General features: G+C 43.6%; 1 protein-coding gene across 1 annotated transcript in view; it reads left to right on the top strand.

Annotated features, from left to right (window-relative positions):
- The window catches only part of c7b (complement component 7b), a 31,440-nt gene extending 7,644 nt beyond the window's left edge, over positions 1-23,796 (top strand). The window contains exons 2-15 of the mRNA XM_072455485.1: positions 1,154-1,316; positions 5,937-6,075; positions 6,566-6,694; positions 7,506-7,749; positions 8,700-8,813; positions 11,637-11,846; positions 12,558-12,749; positions 14,633-14,804; positions 15,026-15,113; positions 16,916-17,048; positions 18,779-18,970; positions 20,467-20,563; positions 21,929-22,098; positions 23,567-23,796. Coding sequence (XP_072311586.1) covers positions 1,154-1,316; positions 5,937-6,075; positions 6,566-6,694; positions 7,506-7,749; positions 8,700-8,813; positions 11,637-11,846; positions 12,558-12,749; positions 14,633-14,804; positions 15,026-15,113; positions 16,916-17,048; positions 18,779-18,970; positions 20,467-20,563; positions 21,929-22,098; positions 23,567-23,739 — 2,216 coding nt within the window. The 3' untranslated portion in view covers positions 23,740-23,796. The remainder of the gene's footprint in view (positions 1-1,153; positions 1,317-5,936; positions 6,076-6,565; positions 6,695-7,505; positions 7,750-8,699; positions 8,814-11,636; positions 11,847-12,557; positions 12,750-14,632; positions 14,805-15,025; positions 15,114-16,915; positions 17,049-18,778; positions 18,971-20,466; positions 20,564-21,928; positions 22,099-23,566) is intronic.
- The last annotated feature ends 217 nt before the right edge of the window (positions 23,797-24,013 follow it).

The raw sequence follows: 24,013 nt of genomic DNA, 5'->3' as shown, positions 1-24,013 counted from the left end.
CGCTTCACCCAGACGCACACTGCACTCACGACAAACGCTTCACCCAGACACACACTGCACTCACGACAAACGCTTCACCCAGACACACACAACGACAAACGCTTCACCCAGACACACACAACGACAAACGCTTCACCCAGACGCACACTGCACTCACGACAAACGCTTCACCCAGACACACACTGCACTCACGACAAACGCTTCACCCAGACACACACAACGACAAACGCTTCACCCAGACACACACAACGACAAACGCTTCACCCAGACGCACACAACGACAAACGCTTCACCCAGACACACACAATGACAAACGCTTCACCCAGACACACACTGCACCCACAACGACAAATGCTTCACCCAGACCCACACAACGACAAACGCTTCACCCAGACGCACACTGCACTCACGACAAACGCTTCACCCAGACGCACACTGCACTCACGACAAACGCTTCACCCAGACGCACACAACGACAAACGCTTCACCCAGACACACACAATGACAAACGCTTCACCCAGACACACACAATGACAAACGCTTCACCCAGACACACACAACGACAAACGCTTCACCCAGACACACACAATGACAAACGCTTCACCCAGACACACACAACGACAAACGCTTCACCCAGACACACACAATGACAAACGCTTCACCCAGACCCACACAACGACAAACGCTTGATCCAGACACACACTGCACTCACGTACATTAGATATATTTTCATTTTGATGTGCCTTTTGTGATGAATCAATTCTTCAGTCAGAAGAAATCACTGGAATGATGATGTCATAGGACGGTGGCAGAGTGGTTAGCACCTGCTCTCACAGCATGAGGCCTTTCTGTGTGCAGTGTCTGTTCCCTCGTCCCATGCTGGGTTTCTTCCTTCTCGTCCGGCTTCCCCATCACCCAGCTCTTGACATGTGGCCCCAGTGGCATTGAAGCATGGGTCAAATGCAGAGGACAGAAAAGTGTACCACACCTTAAACAGAGCAGTTTACTAAATATGAATCACTTTGAGATGGTTTGCGGCTCGATTAATTTGCAGGTTTTTATTTATTGGGTGTATTTTCTGATTTACACACACAGATTTGACGTATAATAATTTGTATTTGTACGACAGAGACCAGCTTTGGCAGACTTTGAGCCTGTTGTTGGTTGTGTGTTTCAGGCCAGTGCATCAGCCGCGGCCTGTTGTGTAACGGGGACCAGGACTGTGAGGACGGGCGCGACGAGGCCCATTGTGACGACCCCCACTACTCCTGTGACTCCCACAAGAGCCCACCCCACTCCGACCTCACCGGCAGAGGGTCAGTACTCACCACAACACGGGCTGCTCTGTCGCCAGAAGTGTTAACAATGGCTATGTTGAAATTCTGTAAATAGGTTCCTTATCTTTAGCAAACACCTTTTTCCAACTTGATTTAATTCGTGTGACATGCTGCTGCTATGATCTGCTCTAGTTCATGTCTGGTTACTATTGACACTGTGTTTATGTGATAATAATAATAGATTTCTGTTGAATAGCATCACTGCGAGTTTGTGCATGTCAGATATGAATAATTCAATTGTGGTGCTGAGACAATGGCCCCATGAAAAATCTGAAAAATCATTTGGCAATAACAAATGGGCCCTATAAATGTATTAAATATGAAGCATTAAGCAGCTTTATGCTCGAAGCCTCAAACCCTCCTCCCCACACTCTCCTCCTATTGGTCCATCCATCGTGTTCTCAGAGAGTGTAGGAAATGAAAAGGTGCAGTTTTTGTTCCTTTTTAAAATATCATATGAATATATATAAAATATCAAATGTTTATTCATTTGGTATACATATTAAAGTCCCCCTACAGGTTGGACGACTCATTGAACTAAAATGCAGTTAAGATTAATGTATATTTAATTTAGCAAAACAAATAAATATATTTATGATTTCACTTCCTGGTTGTAATTGATGACATCACATTAGGAAATTACCCAGCAAACACTGGGCAAAAACTCGTCTAATGTCACGATTTATTTTATTTGACAATGAAAAATATATGAGCAACTTGAATTAGTGAATTAATGTTTAGAGAGTCAAAAAACTCTGCATAAACTTTGACTGGAATCAGTGTCCCTGGTGTGATGTCACTTCCTGTCATTTTCTACAGATTTTTCAACGTTTTCTCCACAAATACCTGCTCGATTGTGTAAAACTATCATTTATGTGCACAACAGGTATAAATACACCAAATAAACACCACAAGTCAAAATGAGACAATCGTAGAAACCTCTTTAAACACTGAAACAAAACCAAAATAAAGAGGTCATGAAGTCCAACACTTTCCTCCAGATTGGAAAAAACAAAAATACCTCTGGGATTTTGACACTTCCAACAGATCGTTTCTGCTAATACCCATTTGATTGAGTATGGGAAGTCAAAAGTATCAACAATCAAATACTAATTGATTCTAAAACTAGCATCAAAACCAAATACTCATTTGAGAAAGTATCAATACATTTTTTTGAAAAACAGTTTTAGTAAATAATCTGGAGCTTTTACAGAAATAATATAAGATCACATGGTTATGAAGTTACTCTTATTTTCTGTTGAAAATATCAGCTTATTATTTTTTTTCATTTTTTTTTCAATCATCATTGTGGTATTGAAATCGGTATGAAGTATTGAGCCGATTCCTTAGTATCAAACTCTAGAATTGTGAGAACACTACTGCGCAAAGAATTTTGTATTGATTACATTGATTAGAAGGCTGGACCCCCATTATTTGCAAGACTTAACATAAATAACACACATAAATAACACACAACAGGAAGAAAAATGCATCAAAAACACAAAGCAGTTAAAGACAAGAATAAAAAGAGTGCAAATAAAATCCTTTCAGTCGTGTGCACAGCTAAACAGCCAGTAATTACTCAGAAGTGCAGCAATAAGACTGCTCTTCTTCAGGAGAGGCTTTATTTAGAGCTGGAGGGTTTGTTCATCTGTTACTGCGGCAAACGGGACACGTGAGTTGTTTCTGCAGCTTTCAATTATTTCAGGAAAAAAAATCCTTCCCTAGTTCTACATGAAATGAGATTGTACATGTTCAACTTCTCTGTAAATCTCTTTTTGAACCTGGAGCTTTGACTTATTTTTAACCATTTTAATCTTCATAGGGGCAATGGGGTCCTGAACCCTCACAACATTAGAGCTGAGAACATAAACAGTGCTGTCATCTATGTGTCTCCTCTGAACAACTGCAGGCCCGGCTGGTGCTTTGGGACCATCAACCACACTGATGTTTGTAATTAGGAGATCTAGAGTGTTCCCTCTGCTGTGGGTGGGGCCACTCTGCTGTGGGTGGGGCCACTCTGCTGTGGGTGGGGCCACTCTGCTGTGGGTGGGGCCTGTGGGGAGTAGCTCTTTAGCGTTTCTGTCACAAATATTATCATAGGATTCTGTAGTGGGAGTGGGTGTTGCAGAGGGCAGGGGCGATGACAGGGGTTCAGCTGGGCCTGTCACAGATGGGTCAGAGTCCAGTGATGAGGACCCTGCTGGAATGTACTGAACTGAACACTTCGCCAGCACCGAAGATTGTTTTGCTGCTGTTACTGACTCATCCTGTGCTGGAGGCGGTGGAGGTGATTGTGGAGCAGCTGGAGCTGAATCCTTCGCTGGTGGTGGTGGAGCGGCTGCTGATGAATCCTTTGGTGGAGGCTGTGGTTGTGGTGCTGTTGATGCTGAAACATTGGCTCGGTCACTGGCTGATGGAGCGTCCTGCTCCTGTCCAGGCCCTGTCCAATGCCTCAGAGCGTGGAGCAGGTTCTCTCACTCACTCTAGGTGCTCACTCTTTGGAGCCAGGTGTTCAGCTTATATCACATATAAGACGCTCCAGAGTATAAATATATAAGTATAAATATAAGTATAAGTCGCACCCTGGGCCAAAACTATGAAAAAATACGTTAGGTGCCATTGTGTTAATTGTATTGAATTGATCCATTTTGATTTACTAATGCTATGAAACTCTCTGGTCAAACACAACAGGAAAAGCTAAAACATACAACAGAAGAAAAGATAAACGGAAAAACAAAAGTATTAATTCCAAAAACATGAAACTAACGAAATCCAGATCAAATTAAAGATGAAAAAAATGTGTGGGACGTCCAGTGCTAGTCAAGGGCCTTCGAGCCAAAACCCCCAGCCGTCTTTAGGTACTAATCCTTCCCACTGAGCACTTCTGCTGTAGTTTGATTTTCATCCAATCTCGCACAGTTAGCGCTCGATCAAGCGCATGCATCAGACACAGAACCATGTCCATGTGCCAAACCAACAGCTCAAGTGTGTATAGCATGTGTGTCAATCTAAATACCATCCTTAAATGAGTGTCTTAATCACCATGACAACCAAACGTTCTGGTAATACAAACTCATGTCAAAAAGAAACATAACTATTTCAATTAGAAAAGGCTACATGACAATAATGCTTCATAAGGTGGAATAGAGTCAGTTTCCCAAAACCAACAGATCACGTAACAACGAGTCATCTAGCTTCATATGTCACCAGAAGAGTACCTTCATATGTCACCAGAAGAGTACCTTCATATGTCACCAGAAGAGTACCTTCATATGTCACCAGAAGAGTACCTTCATATGTCACCAGAAGAGTACCTTCATATGTCACCAGAAGAGTACCTTCATATGTCACCAGAAGAGTACCTTCATATGTCACCAGAAGAGTACCTTCATATGTCACCAGAAGAGTACCTTCATATGTCACCAGAAGAGTACCTTCATATGTCACCAGAAGAGTACCTTCATATGTCACCAGAAGAGTACCTTCATATGTCACCAGAAGAGTACCTTCATATGTCACCAGAAGAGTACCTTCATATGTCACCAGAAGAGTACCTTCATATGTCACCAGAAGAATCCCACCTGCAAAGTCAGGGCTTAGAAAACCCTCTTGTTGTGGCACTAGATGTTCCTTTTGAACTGCAGCAGCTGGAGTCCTGGAGAACACTCTCAATCCAGAAGCTTATGGCCTTTTTCTCCACCGGCAGTTTCCCTTCCTCTCCTCTTAGTTCACTCAGCTCGTCCGTAGTGTCCGAGATGCAATGTTACGCCTCCGCCACGCCTCTGCCACGCCTCCGCCACGCCTCTGCCACGCCTCTGCCACGCCTCCGCCGCGCCTCTGGCACGCCTCCGCCGCGCCTCCGCCACGCCTCCGCCGCGCCTCCGCCACGCCTCCGCCGCGCCTCCGCCACGCCTCTGCCACGCCTCCGCTGCCCCTCTGCCACGCCTCCGCCACGCCTCTGCCACGCCTCCGCCACGCCTCCGCTGCCCCACTGCCACGCCTCTGCCACGCCTCTGCCACGCCTCTGCCACGCCTCCGCTGCCCCACTGCCACGCCTCTGCCACGCCTCTGCCACGCCTCCGCCACGCCTCCGCTGCCCCACTGCCACGCCTCTGCCACGCCTCTGCCACGCCTCTGCCACGCCTCCGCCACGCCTCCGCTGCCCCACTGCCACGCCTCTGCCACGCCTCTGCCACGCCTCCGCCACGCCTCCGCTGCCCCTCCGCCACGCCTCCGAAGTCAGCTCTTTGGTTCACAATGTCCCCTTCTATTTTCTTTTTTTGACCCTGATGTATTCTTTTCTCTGGATATTTCCTCCTGGTTTTTTGGGTGTTTGACAAGTGAAATAGCAATTTTTACTGGGCCACTCCTCACACGTCCCAGAAGTTGTTATTTGGTTCATTCTTGAAGACAAAATCAGGCTACATTAAGTGTACATGACTTGTGATCAAGATCTTTATGTCATATATTATATTATTGGCATATTGTTCCACTCACCCCTTCATTGAAAACATGGAAGACCAAAAGAATAACACTTGAATTCCAGGACACAGTTGGGTGTTGTTGCGTGCTCATGTTCAGTGTGTTGCGGTGCAGGTACAACGCCCTGAGCGGAGAGCTGAAAGCCTCGGTCATAAACACACAGAGCTTTGGTGGACAGTGCAGGAAAGTGTACGGGGCAGAGCACGGCACACACTACAGACTGCCCCACAACGTGCTCAACTACAACCTGCAGGTGAGAGAACCTTCGCTTGGCTCGCACAAGTTTACTTCTGCCAGCTTGTACAAGTTATGTGCAGTGTTTTTAACAGTTATTATGTATTCTAGTCTTTTGGGTCCAACAGATAGTTTTGCCTGACCTTCTACATTCTTTTCAAATGTCTTAAATCGGGCCGTAAAAAAACCCCCACCTGAACTTGAGATAGTCCAACCACAGCCGCTAAATTGTAATAAGTTTCTCTCAAAGATATCGCCGCTCAAATCTTGTAACATTCAGAACAAAATGACTTCATTTACCTCAGATATAGAGTTTAGTGCGTCGCTTATTGACTCTACAGACATCTGCGCCTTTTCACGACGGTCCGTGTTAGTTTCGTTTCCTTTTTTTCCTCGAAAGCCGCTCTGCATCTGCACCATAACCACCCTGTCAATCATGTCGGATATGATTCCATTTGTATATATTTGAATTTACATGCATCTGGAAATGTATGAATGTGTGTGTCCAGGTAATGGTGAACAATGAAGAGAGCGATGAGTCCTACGAGTCGTCCTGGTCCTACATGAGGCATGTCCAGACCAACGCTCCAGTCACAAACTACAAAAAAACCTTCCACCAGGAGCTGTCTGAAAACAAGGTACGAGCTGGAGAAACATGCAAAATAATGTTGTAAAGTATGATGTTTTGGGTCTTGAGTGTCGTGCGTGGATAAACTGGAATCAGCTGTTACTAACGTACTACTGCAGTGGTTTATCACAAGGTCAAGTTTGTTTCTGTCGCGCTAAAACGTTCCGAGGAGCTGAAAGCGAGCCAGCCCATTTTGGATCACTTAAAGGGGCCGGTACGGTTCACTTCAGACAGTGGAGACAACCCACTTTTTCTAATTGGTCACGTCTCGCGTCCTGTTTGCAGGTCGTGTCCACAGAGCGGGTCAGCCACTGTGCTCTGTGTGCGGTCACTGCGCTCCTCCTCCAATAGGCTCCATCTTTGGGAAAAACTGATACAAAGCTCATAAACATACTCGATCTTAAACTAATGCCCAAACCTCTTAACCTCGCGCTGACATAAAGAGAGAGGGAGGAGGAAAAAGAGCGACTTGCAACAGTATGTAGGTGTTTTACGTGGATGTGGACAAACTGGACAAACTGGACTTTGGCAGCCGGAATCCTTCCCTACGCTGCAGACAAGAGTCAAAATACTCATTCGCTTGACAACTTCACACGATCCATCAAAAACCTCCTGCAACCTGAGAACCAATGCAACTCCCTCTGCAGCCAATAGAGGGCGTCTCCCAAGGCTATGAATGAACATGGAATGCCAAAGTAAATGTAGTCGAAAGCATGTTTAAAGGCCAATAAAAATACAAATAATACATGATATTTGTTCTTGTGTGAGCTCTGGTTAGTTCATGTCCAGCCCTGTTAAATGTCTCGTATCGTGTGTCCCAGGCCGATAGAGTGATCATCCTAAAGAACCAAGTGGTGCTGGGACACTTCCAGAATATGGCCCCAGCATACCTCACGCTGTCGGAGGGATTTTGGCGCACTCTGGCCTCACTCCCGCTCACCTACGACTACGCCGCCTACAGTAGGGTCCTGCACACCTACGGGACGCACTACCTGTCCGAGGGGGCACTGGGGGGGCAGTACACCGCCCTGCTGCAGATTCAGCGACATGCCATGGAGGCTACAAGTGAGTCAATGAGAGGGAACAAACACAATATGTTTGCTAAACCAATAGAACATTTTCACTTTTTGGTCCAACATCTTTAAAGATCTTTTTGTTCAAATTTGATCCTAAACGTGAAATCTCTGTGAGTTCCCAGATGCGAGTTAAACAGATCAAATCAAATGTAGCTTTTACTGATAACAATTGTACTTCTAGATAGCAAAAACATTGGACATGACTGACACGCTGTTGATGTTATAATTTGATGTTTGGTGTAGAGTAGAATGAGCCTCAGAATGTTGCCAGTTTCAAAGGTGGAATCCAGTGTGTTTAAACCTGTGCTTTGTCCTCTCTCTGGTCTGAGTTCTGGAGGAAAAGGAGCTGAACATGACCCATGGCCTGTCCATAAACTGAGAAGGACAAACACTTAGATGTGTCTCTCTCTGCACAGGATTCATACGCTCCTTAAAGCTTGTCTCGTGAGCCTTGATTTGACCTGGTTTGAATATATAATGAGTCCATCCCCCAATGAGTTGTTGATAAAGGCTAGAGAGATCGGCGCCATGGTAATCTATAGTAAACAACATATATTGTAGGAAGAGTTCATGTCGTGAGTGACAAATTCTACTGAAGAACTCTTTTAATGCTGCACTTTTTAACTATGCATTTCTCTTAAATACATTTAAATTGGACTTATTCATATTTGTACTTTATCCAACGCCTATGTTCTACCAATCACCAATCTACCAAAAACTTCTTTTAGGTGGGACAAACAGAATAATGATCAATGGTTGAGTGTGTCCATGCGGTGCATTGACTCAAACAATTGCCACGACAACAGAATCTGTGACCTCTCTGGCCTTTATTAACACCTTAATGCCACAAAAGGCAGTGAATAGATTGAGATTGAAGTGTGTGGATGGCGTAAATACTACAATTTTAGTACAACTCAAGTTCGGCCCTTTGTTTGTCAGGCACCACAGACATCGAGTACCAGAGGTGTTGGAAAAAAGTCAAGCGGCGCCTGTTCAGGAAGAAGGTGACGGTGACGTGTGACCGGCTGACGCAGGCGCTGGCGTCCAGTGACGGTGAGTGGACTCTTCTGCTGGTCATCTACAACAGGCCTGTAGTTACATAGAAGTGAAGTGGTGAGACGCTGTGGTACTGGAGAAACATCCAGAAGGCCCTGAGATGGCGTCGGCCCAGAGGATATTTGCCTTTAAAATCTTCTTCTCATCCACAAACCCTGGAACAAGATGCTGAGAGAGATGACACAGAAACACAGAAACACATAAACACATAAACACATAAACACATAAACACATAAACACATAAACACATAAACACATAAACACATAAACACATAAACACAAACACACAAACACACAAACACACAAACACACAAACACACAAACACACAAACACACAAACACACAAACACACAAACACAGAAACACATAAACACACAAACACACAAACACACAAACACACAAACACATAAACACATAAACACATAAACACAAACACACAAACACACAAACACATAAACACAAACACACAAACACACAAACACACAAACACACAAACACACAAACACACAAACACACAAACACACAAACACACAAACACACAAACACAGAAACACATAAACACACAAACACACAAACACACAAACACACAAACACATAAACACATAAACACATAAACACAAACACACAAACACACAAACACACAAACACACAAACACACAAACACACAAACACATAAACACATAAACACATAAACACACAAACACACAAACACAGAAACACATAAACACATAAACACAGAAACACAAACACACAAACACAGAAACACATAAACACATAAACACATAAACACAGAAACACAGAAACACATAAACACAAACACACAAACACAGAAACACAGAAACACAAACACACAAACACACAAACACACAAACACACAAACACAGAAACACAGAAACACAGAAACACATAAACACATAAACACAAACACACAAACACAGAAACACATAAACACATAAACACACAAACACAGAAACACAGAAACACAGAAACACAAACACACAAACACACAAACACACAAACACACAAACACACAAACACACAAACACACAAACACAGAAACACAGAAACACAAACACAGAAACACAGAAACACACAAACACACAAACACAGAAACACACAAACACACAAACACAGAAACACACAAACACACAAACACACAAACACACAAACACACAAACACATAAACACATAAACACATAAACACACAAACACACAAACACAGAAACACAGAAACACAGAAACACATAAACACAAACACACAAACACACAAACACACAAACACACAAACACACAAACACAGAAACACATAAACACAGAAACACAGAAACACATAAACACAAACACAGAAACACAGAAACACATAAACACATAAACACATAAACACAGAAACACAAACACACAAACACAGAAACACAGAAACACAAACACAGAAACACATAAACACATAAACACATAAACACATAAACACATAAACACACAAACACACAAACACACAAACACACAAACACATAAACACACAAACACACACAAACACACAAACACACAAACACACAAACACACAAACACATAAACACATAAACACATAAACACATAAACACACAAACACACAAACACACAAACACACAAACACAGAAACACAGAAACACATAAACACAAACACACAAACACACAAACACACAAACACACAAACACATAAACACAGAAACACAGAAACACAAACACACAAACACACAAACACAGAAACACAGAAACACATAAACACATAAACACAGAAACACAGAAACACAAACACACAAACACACAAACACAGAAACACAGAAACACATAGAAACAGATTTCCCCTCTGCAAATGATGTCACTCACTCGTATATTCTTCATTCGTTTACAGAATTAGTTCTTCGTTGTTCCTGCCGTGCCCTTTGAGTGTGGCACAATGTCGGTTGGACATGAAGATTCCAATCGCTTCCATAGATTAGGGTTCTATACTGTATAGAAAGTGATGTCGCCCCCTGGTGGAGAATGCACTTTCAATAGTTATAGTTCCTTTACATATCTGCCGTTATTACAACTCCTCTTGTGTTTTCTATTGTATGAATAGTACAATGTTTTAAAACAGTGGTTATGTTTTTATGTTCTATATCACTTCAATGCGTTTCTTGTATAAGTATGTGATATCCATTTTCTCCGTTTTCATTGTTGTTAGTATGTTTGATTGGGTTCATGCCGTTAGCGTTAAAGGAGGCACACTCCTGACGGCAGCGGGAAAAGATGGATGACACAAGGACTGGACTGACATTATATTGGACATTCACAAATTGGAAAAAAAATTACAATTCGACTTGATTGGAAAATTAACAAATTTGACCGTGGACTAAATGGGAAGTGGTTTGTATTAATTATTTTCCATCTACTGGATTTGATTGTTGTCTTCTGTTCGCTCTCTGGTCTTTTTGTTTCATTTTCTTTTTATATACTTAAATTACAATAAAATAAAGTAAAAATAATCATATCATTTTTTTGTTTTATAATTTTACTTCCTGATTGTAAATCTTCACATCATATTAGGTAATTTCATAATTATTACCTAGAAACTATGTTGTACACTGGGCCGAGACTGATCTAATGTCACAGAAGTTATTATTTGACAAATAAAACTATGTGTGACGTTTATGTATTGTATCATGTATTGTCACCTGTTTTGACCAGGTTTATGGCCAATATCTAGTTTAGTTGAAAATAGAATATAGTTCCAATATATTCACATTATTGTAATTGTATTTGACTGGCAGCTAATACAAAACCCGGTGTGTGTCTGAGCAGGGTTCCGGCGCAGCAGCATGCCCATCAAGGTGAAGATTGTTGGAGGAGACGTGTCCCTGATCTCAGCCCTGTCAGTTCTGGATCTGGAGAATCCCGAGCGGAACGGAGAACATTATGACAACTGGGCAGCTTCTGTGCAAGACTTCCCCGAGGTCATCGAGCCCAAGGTACAGCACCGCTCACTCGAGAAACAGCTTATTCATAGTGATGGTGTCATTGATGGATTGATGATTCAGAGAGGCAGCTAGAGCTGTCCAAACTCCTCTGGATTGGTGTTCATTCAAGATTCAAAAAAAATAGATCATGACTCAATGTACATCAGCCATAGGAGAGGAGCCGGGTGGTTCTGTTGCACAGTATTCGACATTCAACCCGACTGTGTAACGAGGTAAATATTACACACTGGGATTGGCCCTGACAAAGAGCACTCCAAAAACCAAAACGTTAAAGATAAAGACCAGATGGGGAAAAATATATATATCTTATTAATAGATATACTCCCCTAAACCATGAAATAAAACACTATCACTGACACGCCTTTTTAAAGTGACACTTTAGCTGGAAGACACCTGCCTCATTTCATGGTAAAAGAAGTTAAAACATTCTTCATGGAGATAGATAGGTTTTACTGTGGACTATTATAGCCAAAGAAACAACCTCTTAATGAGTATGACTCATTAGTATGTGAGCCCGCTCAAGGTGAGGACACATTTTAGTGCAATAAAAGCACTTTTTAAAACCACCTGCATTTTTTGGTCAAATTTGGGCTAAGTTTTATAATAAGAAAAACTGCAATAAAATACTAAAATTCATATTCTACAATACTAGCCTCCTAACACCTCAATGAATGGGTAGTTATGTTGTTAACCTGATTTCCTCTACCTGCTCTGTGCAGCTGCAGCCCTTGCACGAGGGCTGCAGCTGCACGACTGAAGAAGTTCTACCTCCGACGGGCACTGGAGCAGTTCCTCTCCGAGCAAGACCCCTGTCACTGCAGGCCCTGCCAGAACAATGGGGCCCCTCTGCTCTCAGGAGCCCAGTGCACCTGTGTGTGCAGACCTGGGACGTCTGGGCCCTCCTGCGAGTTGGGCGTCGTCACAGGAGAGCAGCCTGGTAAGACAGAGAGCTGATCAGTCCATCAATCCACATACACTCGATCTTGTCAGTATTTATTTGACTCTAGGATCAGCATCTTTCCCATGACTATGTCTCGCAAACGTATTGCTGAGAAATACAAGCATTCCAGGGCAGATCTGTACCAGAAATCAGAACTTGAACCAGGAATGTCCTGGAGTGAAACAGGACTCAAATCCGATCTGAAACTAAGGGGCCCCAACTTTGGTCCATGTAGTTGAGCAAAGTCTGTTTTGCCCTAACACAGATATATTGCAAAAGCAACTTAAGGTTCAAATCAGACCGCGGTGTAATGTTTGCTGTGAGGAACAGGAACCAGTATCTCTGCAGACCATACAGCGTCCAGGAACCAGTATCTCTGCAGTCCATACAGCGTCCAGGAACCAGTATCTCTGCAGTCCATACAGCGTACAGGAACCAGTATCTCTGCAGTCCATACAGCGTACAGGAACCAGTATCTCTGCAGTCCATACAGCGTACAGGAACCAGTATCTCTGCAGTCCATACAGCGTACAGGAACCAGTATCTCTGCAGTCCATACAGCGTACAGGAACCAGTATCTCTGCAGTCCATACAGCGTCCAGGAACCAGTATCTCTGCAGTCCATACAGCGTACAGGAACCAGTATCTCTGCAGTCCATACAGTGTCCAGGAACCAGTATCTCTGCAGTCCATACAGCGTACAGGAACCAGTATCTCTGCAGTCCGTACAGCGTACAGGAACCAGTATCTCTGCAGTCCATACAGTGTCCAGGAACCAGTATCTCTGCAGTCCATACAGCGTCCAGGAACCAGTATCTCTGCAGTCCATACAGCGTACAGGAACCAGTATCTCTGCAGTCCATACAGTGTCCAGGAACCAGTATCTCTGCAGTCCATACAGCGTACAGGAACCAGTATCTCTGCAGTCCGTACAGCGTACAGGAACCAGTATCTCTGCAGTCTGTACAGCGTACAGGAACCAGTATCTCTGCAGTCTGTACAGCGTACAGGAACCAGTATCTCTGCAGTCTGTACAGCGTACAGGAACCAGTATCTCTGCAGTCCATACAGCGTACAGGAACCAGTATCTCTGCAGTCCATACAGTGTCCAGGAACCAGTATCTCTGCAGTCCATACAGCGTACAGGAACCAGTATCTCTGCAGTCCGTACAGCGTACAGGAACCAGTATCTCTGCAGTCCATACAGTGTCCAGGAACCAGTATCTCTGCAGTCCATACAGCGTCCAGGAACCAGTATCTCTGCAGTCCATACAGCGTACAGGAACCAGTATCTCTGCAGTCCATACAGTGTCCAGGAACCAGTATCTCTGCAGTCCATACAGCGTACAGGAACCAGTATCTCTGCAGTCCGTACAGCGTACAGGAACCAGTATCTCTGCAGTCTGTACAGCGTACAGGAACCAGTATCTCTGCAGTCCATACAGTGTCCAGGAACCAGTATCTCTGCAGTCCATACAGCGTACAGGAACCAGTATCTCTGCAGTCTGTACAGCGTACAGGAACCAGTATCTCTGCAGTCCATACAGTGTCCAGGAACCAGTATCTCTGCAGTCCATACAGCGTACAGGAACCAGTATCTCTGCAGTCCGTACAGCGTACAGGAACCAGTATCTCTGCAGTCCGTACAGCGTACAGGAACCAGTATCTCTGCAGTCCGTACAGCGTACAGGAACCAGTATCTCTGCAGTCTGTACAGCGTACAGGAACCAGTATCTCTGCAGTCTGTACAGCGTACAGGAACCAGTATCTCTGCAGTCTGTACAGCGTACAGGAACCAGTATCTCTGCAGTCTGTACAGCGTCCAGGAACCAGTATGAATGTGCGTCCTTCACACGAAAGTTCTGATGTGTTTATCTCAGGAGTGGTGCACGGGGGCTGGAGCTGCTGGACGGCTTGGAGCCCATGTTCTGGAGGTCAGAGGTCACGCACCCGTAGCTGCACAAACCCTGCCCCCCGCGGAGGCGGTGCTCAATGCATAGGGGCCAGTGAGGAACGGGGGCCGTGTGAGGACCCAAACCTGGACTACCTCAAGTCAGTCTTTCTCCTCCTTCACAGCCTTAAGCATCCAGCTGTTAGCATCATGTTGCTAAAACCGGCTACATTATCCTGTGCCTTTTCGTGTAGCGTGTAGACGCTAATCTCAATGAAATATTTTTACCATATATTTTACATTACATAAAATACATCATGTTTCTCCTGTATATACCTCTGCATAAACAAACATGATACTTCCTGTTTCCCGGGTTTTGCAGGTTGATGGAGCCCCAGTGTTTGGGTCTGTCGACGCCTCCTCCAAAGACGTGCCCCCCTCCTCCACCTCTCGCCAACGGTTATGTGCGGGTCAGTGCTCTATAAAGAACTTGTACATGTACATTGATAGAAAGTATAAAGAAAAGAAACAGGTGCCTGTTTTGTCACTTCTAATTAAAATGATAGATAAGTGACAATACAGGAACCTCTTCCACATTGGCTTTAGGGAGATCAGGAGCAGTGAGCGCTGCTGGGTACTTTCAAAGGACTGAAAAGTACTTTCTGTATTTATTTAAAGGGTTTGAGTTCAAGTCTTACCTTTGACCACACAAAAATATACATATGTAGGAGGCCACACCACTTATGTAGTACATTTGTCTCGTTTCACGCAGGTCCACTTGAAATGTAGTATATTTTTATAATCTCACACACAATGGGCACCAAAAGAACGTTTACACCATGGACATGGATGTATTATATTTGAGGATGATGTATTGTTGTTCCAGGAGGTTACCAATATGTCAAATTATTAGACTGGGTTATGTGCAGGTAACGTTTTATTATTTTTATAAGGGGATTATTATCTTATAAGGGAATCAATAAGCTACTCACCCCATACAAACATCTGGTTTTGTTCTCTAATAGTGATTGTTTTGAATTGTGACCAGATAATGTCTTTTTTAACATCTTTAGTTCATTTGCTGAAATCTAGTGTGGGCGTGACTCCTGAGAGCACATGACATGGGACTCTAAACAAGAGGTGGGCTCATGCCAGAATATGAGACGTGGCAAATTAAGGGCGTGGTCTGGTGAACTCTGTGAAAGAACAGAATTGTAACTAAAAGACTTCAAAACTCGTGGGTAACCGAGATGTGCTACGCAGACTGCGGAGCATTCTCTGCCCAGCACCTCCCAGTTCTGGACCTGGTTTAGTCCTTGTTTGGCCCGATCAGACTGGGAAAACCACACGGACATACGCTCCATCCCACAGGAGTGAAAGCCAGCTCTCAAAACAAAATTAAACAAATTAAACAAAATCAAAAATCCATTGAAGGAATCACACAGATCAACGTTCTTGGTCATTTTTCACTTGTTGAACGATAACACGCTTCTCCTTTGCTGTGACCCACTCATTTATTTCTTTATCCGGCTCCCGTTAACGCTAAGTTCAGGGGCCAAATAAGGCCCATAGAGTCTAGAAACTGAGAAATCACCATTTCATTCTTAAATAGTCCCAAAAATCATGAACATCTTTTTACTTTAAAAAGGAAATCTTAAACATGTTCTTTAAATAGATTTTATATGTGATACTTTTACTTTTACTCTTTCACCACTGATGATAGGTGATTGGTTGAGCGTCAGAGGTAGCTGGCTGTGATTGGCTGACAGCGGCAGACAGGTGACAGGAAGGAGGAACTTCAATGAATCAACATTGAGCTTTATATTGGAGTCTCTATTCTCTGTCCTTGCTTCCTTTCCTCTCCTCGTCTCCTCAATTCCTCGATCCTTCAGCTGTCAATCAACAGCACCATATTAAGTAGAGTCCCAAAGTTCTGAGGACACAAGGGAAGGAAATAACGGGCGGGGCAGAAGATAAAATAATATCACTTTATTTGTCTCACATTGAGGATTTTGTATTATTACAACAGCAGTAAAGGATCAAGGATGTTAAACATGACACAGAATCTTTGTTAAATGTAACATTCAAACAATGTCCAAATACATTTATCAGAAAATAAATATGCTGAAATATCCTCACTGTGTCTCCTCTGCTTCCTCACCCCAGAGGAATCGAGGGTGAGTAAAGAAATGCGATGGGGCCATTCGTGTTGATGAGGGTGTTTATGTCAGTTACTGTTACTAATCTCTTGTCTGTTTCCACATGTGTCCAGAGCCCCAAAGACGTGTACCTGGTCGGGGACAGTGTGGAGTTCTCCTGCATCCACAGCTTTCACCTGCAGGGCGGCGCTAGAGCGACGTGCACAGAGCAGCAGACATGGAGCACAGGAAGCAGGCACTGTGAAGGTCAGTCTGCTGACCATCCATCCTGGGTCATGGGGGCTGGGTCACACTGGGGCTGGGTCATTGGGGCTTGGCAGCAGTCGTAGCAGGGAAACCTAGACTTTCCATTCCACACACTGTGTTCCAATTCAACGGCTGCATCCTTCGAAGGACCCAGCAGATGGCGGTAGCTTCTCCGTGTGGGCAGAGGCACTGCATCCCATTAGGCATACCAGGCAATTGCCTGGGGCCCCAGGCCACTAGGGGGCCCCCGCGAAGCCGCCCGTGCGCTTAATATATGGTTTATTTCTGGTTGTGCTTACTGACCGCAAAGATTTAGGGGCCAATAAGAATTTCTGCCTAGGGCCCCCACACTCCCTAGAATCGCCCCTGCGTGTGGCCTCTGTGGACCACAAAGGCCAAAGGCTCCATCGCCCAGCAAGCGAAACTCGGTGCTAACGCTAACACTACATACAGAACGCCACACAAAATACGCTCATGGATAAATTAAAAAGAACACACACAAAAGATAAAATATTTGGACATTGAGCCCAAGAGATTATAGTTTATCTCACCCAAATCTCTAAAACAAACTATTATGTTCAGCTCTTGTAAAATATAATAATTGCATATGTTCCTGTAATAAATCTAAATATTATCTTAAAGTTTAAACGATAGTATTTAAATATGCCGTCTTAATTTCGGAACAGGATTTTATAAGAAATATTTGAAAAGACGAATGTGCATTTAAGTGAGTTTATGAAAAGAGATCTGTTTATGAAGAAAACATGTTTATTATTCAGAGACTTCTTGGAATACCTAACAATGGGCCCATTAAATAAAACACATTAAGTTATACCGGAATGTCCATAATAAACTCATATTTGTTACATTTTACTGGAGCATGTGAGAATCCAAAATGTATTTATTTTCTTTGGTTCTACTTTTACTTTCTTTAGCTGCTACACCTTAATTGCAGTGAAATCCTATGCGCAGTCAGTAATTTATTAAAAAACACATACAATACTAGTAACATCTCACCATGAACCCAAAGTCACAACAGAAAAGGCCTTTAAAACAAGTTATCTAGTGATCAGCTGATTAACCTGCTCCATCTCGCTCAGTTTCCCCTCACTAGGGATGTGACCATATCAAATTGTAATATTACAATTATTGTCCAAAAAAAAAAAAAATCACTCAACGACTATTCATCATTATTGAGACTGTGACCAAACAAACAAATGGTTTGGTTCTTATGATTATATACAAAAATCACGATGAAGGGTATACCAAATATATTAACTTTGCTAGATTGTATTAATCTTAGTCATTCTAAGTTGAATTGAGACTGTGGAGGGGCCTCACACAGACCACATTCCTAGATAGGGAGAAAGCTGCAGACGAGCCCAAAGAAGAGCCTCTCTGTGCGATAGAACGGCGAGTGGAAGAATACTGAGAGAGGCGTCACCCTTCATATTACGCCCCATATCGAAATGTTATAAATATACCAGCAGAGCAGGGAAAGCGGTGTGTCCGGAGCGCCCGTTTAAGTCGCCAATCACATTCGATAAGCGCTCTGTTATCTCTGTATTAGAATTGTACTGACAGGGATTAAACATTTGATTCATTCTAACTGATTTGATACTTGCCCTTTCTTTCATAAACGAGCACGCCGACAACTACTATCGATTATTTAAAAAGTACCTGAACACTGTAAAACTAAATGCTAATAATGTGAGGTTTCCCACCCCCAGAGTCTGTGTGTGCGGCTCCGGAGCTCCAGGCTAACGTCCGAGCCACGCCCCTGAAACAGAGCTATGAGATGGGCGAGCGCGTCTCCCTGTTCTGTGCCACGGGCCTGGCCTTGGACGGGGACGTGTTTGAGAGCATGTGCAGCTCCAGTCTGCAGTGGTCCCCGTCCCCCGAGAACACACGCTGCAAAGCAGGTACACTGCAACTCACTCACAAGCACATGTAGCACCACAAATACCCAGATACTTATCAATACTAAAACAGAGACTTACTCATGTTCTATAATTTGATGATGTCATGGTCTCAGATGGTGGGCTTTAGAACTCTAAGGGAGATTTACTGTTTTTGAAAGACATGTACAAAATAGAAATACACATTATTTGTTAAGGATTGGCTCCACAAACATTTCTTCTCTTAGAGTTTTTGTTTCATGTAGTTGGTGCAGTAATTAAAGATATGAACCAAAAGCCAGGTCAACAAATCTGCAATTTGACAGCAAAATCCACTAAAGAATTCTTCTTCCTCTTCCTCCTCCTCCATAATGTTACATTACAATGGTTATCAGTAAAATCTTGAACTTGACTTCACATTTACAGACACAGATATATAATGACTATAATAACATACACAACCTTTAATCTGCGGATTTGAATTTTGAATTTGCATTTGTTTATTTGATCAGGGACACTGCACAAAAACATTATACTTAGGCTGAGCAAAATAATATGTCTGTTTGCCGTAACCCGACCGACCCGGCGTGAAACTAGCCGACTAAAAACATTTTATCAGCATTTTATCGAAAAAACGTTGAATTCTTTTATTTTTCAATTATTTCGCCAACTCACCGACCGGACTTCCCTTATCCACCGTGTTGAATATTTTAATCACGCTTGTTATCCTTATAGCAAAAATAACGCACTGCGCAACGCATGTGCGTCGTCATAGTCATTCCCCCCATGTGTCTGTGACGAAACAGACCAGGAATTAGTGACGACAAACTGCCTTTAACAAGTTGGTGCCCCTGTTGTTGTTGTTGTTGTTGTTGTTGTTGTTGTTATGGCGGTTGGCATCCAATTGTTGCATTACCGCCAGACTTTATTCCTCAGATATGAATATGAAGTCAACCCGTCGGCGCCACTAAAGTGTCTATAGGACATGCCAGACTCTGTCAGGGTGTTTTAAGCAATGCATTCTGGGATTGACACACGCCCAGTAGCGTCATCACAACAAACGGCGCGGCGCCCCTGTCCCCCGCATGTTCCCCCCGCTCGCCTTCGCTACCAAAATAAAGGATAGCGGCGTACAAAAGGTCGATTGAAATGTCTTAAAATCGTGAGATTTAGTCTCCTGATCGGGTTGAGAGAGACGTTTTCCGTCATTGACTGTTGAAGCCTGACCCCTGGACTGTTGAAGCCTGACCCCTGGTGGTCACTCCGACTCATAAAATGGCAAAATTTTGATCTTTTTTTTTGCCTTCAAAGTAAAAAAAAAATAAGAATTTGCCTACCGTCCGAGCCACTTGAAAAATGTTGACTCGGGTTACAGCAAACAGACAATTTATTTGGGGCGGCCTAATGAAAAGAAAATGTGTCATGTGCCAGGTTGTGGTACAGTTTCCACCTGTAGACTCTGGACAGATTGATGTCATGATTACCCTGACCTGTGCGTTCTACTTTGGCTGTGCCCTCAGTCTCCACGCCCCCCCCTCCTCCCTCTGGACTGCACTGTGCTCTGTGGGAGCGTGTCGGACGCAGAGGCTGTGTCTGCAAGATGCCTGCCCAGTGCCCGTAAGTGCCGCCATTTACTACAGAAGAAGAGAAACTACATTAAAGGGGACTTATTATAGTTTGGTTTTAGTATGAAACTCTAACATATGCAGTCAGATTATGGGAATGTCAGATCTCTGTCTGATATGATGCACACCTCAACACACTTGCTACGATTTGATTCATTTAAGATGCATTTCTTACAAACAATGATTTGATTTGATTTGAACTAACCCCAAATCTCGACGCATCACGGTTCACACAACATTGTTCTTTTTCAGAATATTTATCATACAGGAATTATAGGCCTACTTAAAATAGCACTAGTATTTGTTATCATATGCAATATTACTCCTCTACAGTAACAGAGCATCACTCTCAGTAACACAGACATTAGGTGCTGTTTATAAAGGCAAGGTTTTTCCCCATGTTATTTATGTTTGAGGCGTGTAAAAGGCATATATAGAACACAAGGCTACATGATATACATGAAAAGAAAAGTTGTGCATCAGCCCTTCTCCGCTGCCAATTTGACCAAGTTTGGATTTCACAACAAAGAGGTAAAAAAACACTATCTGTCAATAATAATGTTTCAGTACGTGTATCAACTGCTCTGGACGTTAGTTTTGGGTGACAACAATAGAAAGTCAGATGCGCCGTAATTCCGTCAATTGAATTGCCTAGACTTTTCTACCAACACACTTGTATCGCTCATGCACAAGCCAGTGAACACTAATACATAGATACTTATTTAACATTCTGTGAACCGCAATATAAAGACACAGAAATGGGCGCCTCCTGACAGGCCCCTCCCTCATGGTGTCATTTCATCATAACAAGCCGCAGATTCTCATTTACGCGTTTTTATTGTCGAAAATGTTGACATTTTAGAGCCCTACGTATACGATCACCAGTCTGAATTTTTAGAATCATCCCATGCTAGTACATAGCACTAGGTGGAAATAAGGGGTAGGTGTTAACAGGAATTATCTGAACACTGGGGCTTCAATTGGAAGTCTGAACTACGTCAGTTAACGAGGAAACGGCAGATATCACAGAGATTCTGAAAGAATGAGTGTTTTTGAAACTCAGAGAGGACAGGATTTTCTAACCAGTATTCATCAAACTAGCGTGAATGAAGCTAAATGCTACTCCAGGTATGTTTTTGATGATGATTTGCATAATGTATGTCCTTTAAAATTAGCTTTTGGAGCTTTTGCCCAATTGTATAATGTAGACTGAATAAGCAGGATATATTTTAATTAAACATCATTATAACATGGTTAAAAGCTAAAGAAGTTGGTTAGTTGGAAAACCTTTTTGAAAACGTACATTTCTATACAGAAGATGTCAAGTCCCTCTCTCTCTTGTCCTGTTCCCGTCCAGGCCGTCCCTTCTGCTTTGTGCTGACCTGGGCCTGTTCAAGGGCAGTCTGGGGCTGTGCCAGCTGGGGGCACTGCGCTGTTTGGGGCGGAACTTCACTTTGCTCTCAGATGACCAGTGCTCATGGGAGGAGCCATCGTGCAAAGCCTGTGGGCCCGGGACCAGCTGTGACGGTCAGTGAAAGCCTAGGCGCCTTGACTTGGTCTGATGTGGGCGTGGTTAGGTGGGCTGTTTTTCACCGAAGCCGTGGACTGTGGCTTTGTTTGTTAGTTAAAGGAATTATGGAGGATTTTTGGCGCCAAATCTGAGTCTAATTTCCTCGTGGCATGGACAGCCGAGTAGTTCATTCACATGTCAATCATAGGAGGCACCTACTGCACACCTGCAGCCTCGTTGGCTCGTCCCCAGGAGAGCAGCACGTTTCCCTGGCTGCACATGCGTGTTTGATATGCCGGTGTGTGTCTAAGCGCATGAATCTATTATAATATAGTTCCCTCAGTGTACAGGACAAAATTAAGACAGAGAAAGACAGTTCGAGCTCAGAAGAGACGGAAATCTAAGGAGACGAGAGATGCGATGCGATCAGTTGCGCTAATAAACAAACGCACGTGTAGCAGCGAGGCTGTAGCGTGCTTCCGCTTGAATTCTCAAATCGGCGAAAAATCCTCCATTATTCCTTAAAGCATCCATTTATATATAAAAAATACTCTTTCTCACCCTCCGCGGGTGGTCTCTGTTTTCTCCCCCTTCAAACTCGGGTCCTCTACCAGAGGCCCCTGGGAGCTTGAGGGTTCTTCAGTATCTTTGCTGTTCCTACACTTTTCTGGACCGAGATGTCTGATGTTTTTCCTGGATCTGCTCGAGTCATTCCTCCAGTTTGAGGGTGACTGCCCCAAGTGCTCCGGTCACTACAGGCACCACCGATACCTTCACGCTCCAGACCTTCTCCAGCTCCTCTCTGAAGACTTGGTATTTCTCTAGTTTCTCATGTTCCTTTTTCCGGATGTTTCCATCCCATGGCACTGCAATGTCAACCACCACGACTTTCTGTGTCTGTATCTGGAGGTCCCAGAGGACCTTGGCTCGGTCGTTCTCCACCACCTTTGGAGGTGTTTCCCACTTTGTCCTTGGGGTCTCCAGCTAGAAAAGTGCAGTGAAGTTTGAACCCTCAAACTCCCCGACTTCTGGTTGAGGACCCGAGCTTAGAAATGGAATGAGACCACCCACGGAGGGTGAGAAGGGAATTATTATATATAAAAGAATGTCGTCAGGCTGAAGAAGGAGGCCTATCAGACTTTGTTGGCCCGTGGGACTCCTGAGGAAACTGACAGGTATTGGCAGGCCAAGTGCTCCACAACTCGTGTGGTTCCAGAGGCCAAAATATAGAACTGGGAGGAGTTTGGAGAGGCCATGGGGGGCAGCTGCTGACTCAGAGAGGAAGTGTTTGTGTAATGGGAAGTCTGAGCCTCTCAGACTGCTGCCTGTGCGGGGGAAAAAGCGGAAGATACTGGTTGGATGGGTGAAGCGTCCAAATTTGTTGAATAAAGCATAATAATAATTATACTAAATTGGATTACACATTTGCTATAATACTTTTTTTTTGTAAATCTAATAATAATCTTTATTTTTCATAATCTTTAGATACATGCATTTGCCAGAGAGTGTCAGACTGTCCCCCAGACTCCGCCCCCTTATGTGCCAAATTTGGGGGCAGTGAAGTTGCCGTGACGACCAGCCAGTGTGAGGTTGGGGCCCGCAGGTGCGCCGGAGAAATGGTCCGCATGATGGGCCTCGAGAGCTGTCCTGGGTCCTGAGAGAGGACAGTGTACATAGTTTGAACCTGTTGTAAATATATTTTTTATGAACTGAAATGACTATGAATGTGTGACTGCCAATATGATCCGTGCATTTCAACATTAATGAGATCAGACATAACTATTCTCCACAGTATTAAACCAATGTAACTTTAAACTTCTCTGCCTCATAAAACAATTGCCTGTGTATATACGATAGTCAACATTCAGAATAAAAATGGGTCTATTTGAGGCACAATCATTAGAGTCCTTCCCTTCTTTTGGTATCAGGGAT

Source organism: Eucyclogobius newberryi, unplaced genomic scaffold (genome assembly GCF_026437365.1).
Source record: "Eucyclogobius newberryi isolate DKJ021-1_F unplaced genomic scaffold, fEucNew1.0.hap1 SCAF_2, whole genome shotgun sequence".
Taxonomy (NCBI): domain Eukaryota; kingdom Metazoa; phylum Chordata; class Actinopteri; order Gobiiformes; family Gobiidae; genus Eucyclogobius; species Eucyclogobius newberryi.
The sequence above is the reverse complement of the archived record's forward strand: the minus strand, read 5'-3'. Positions and strand labels throughout refer to the sequence as shown.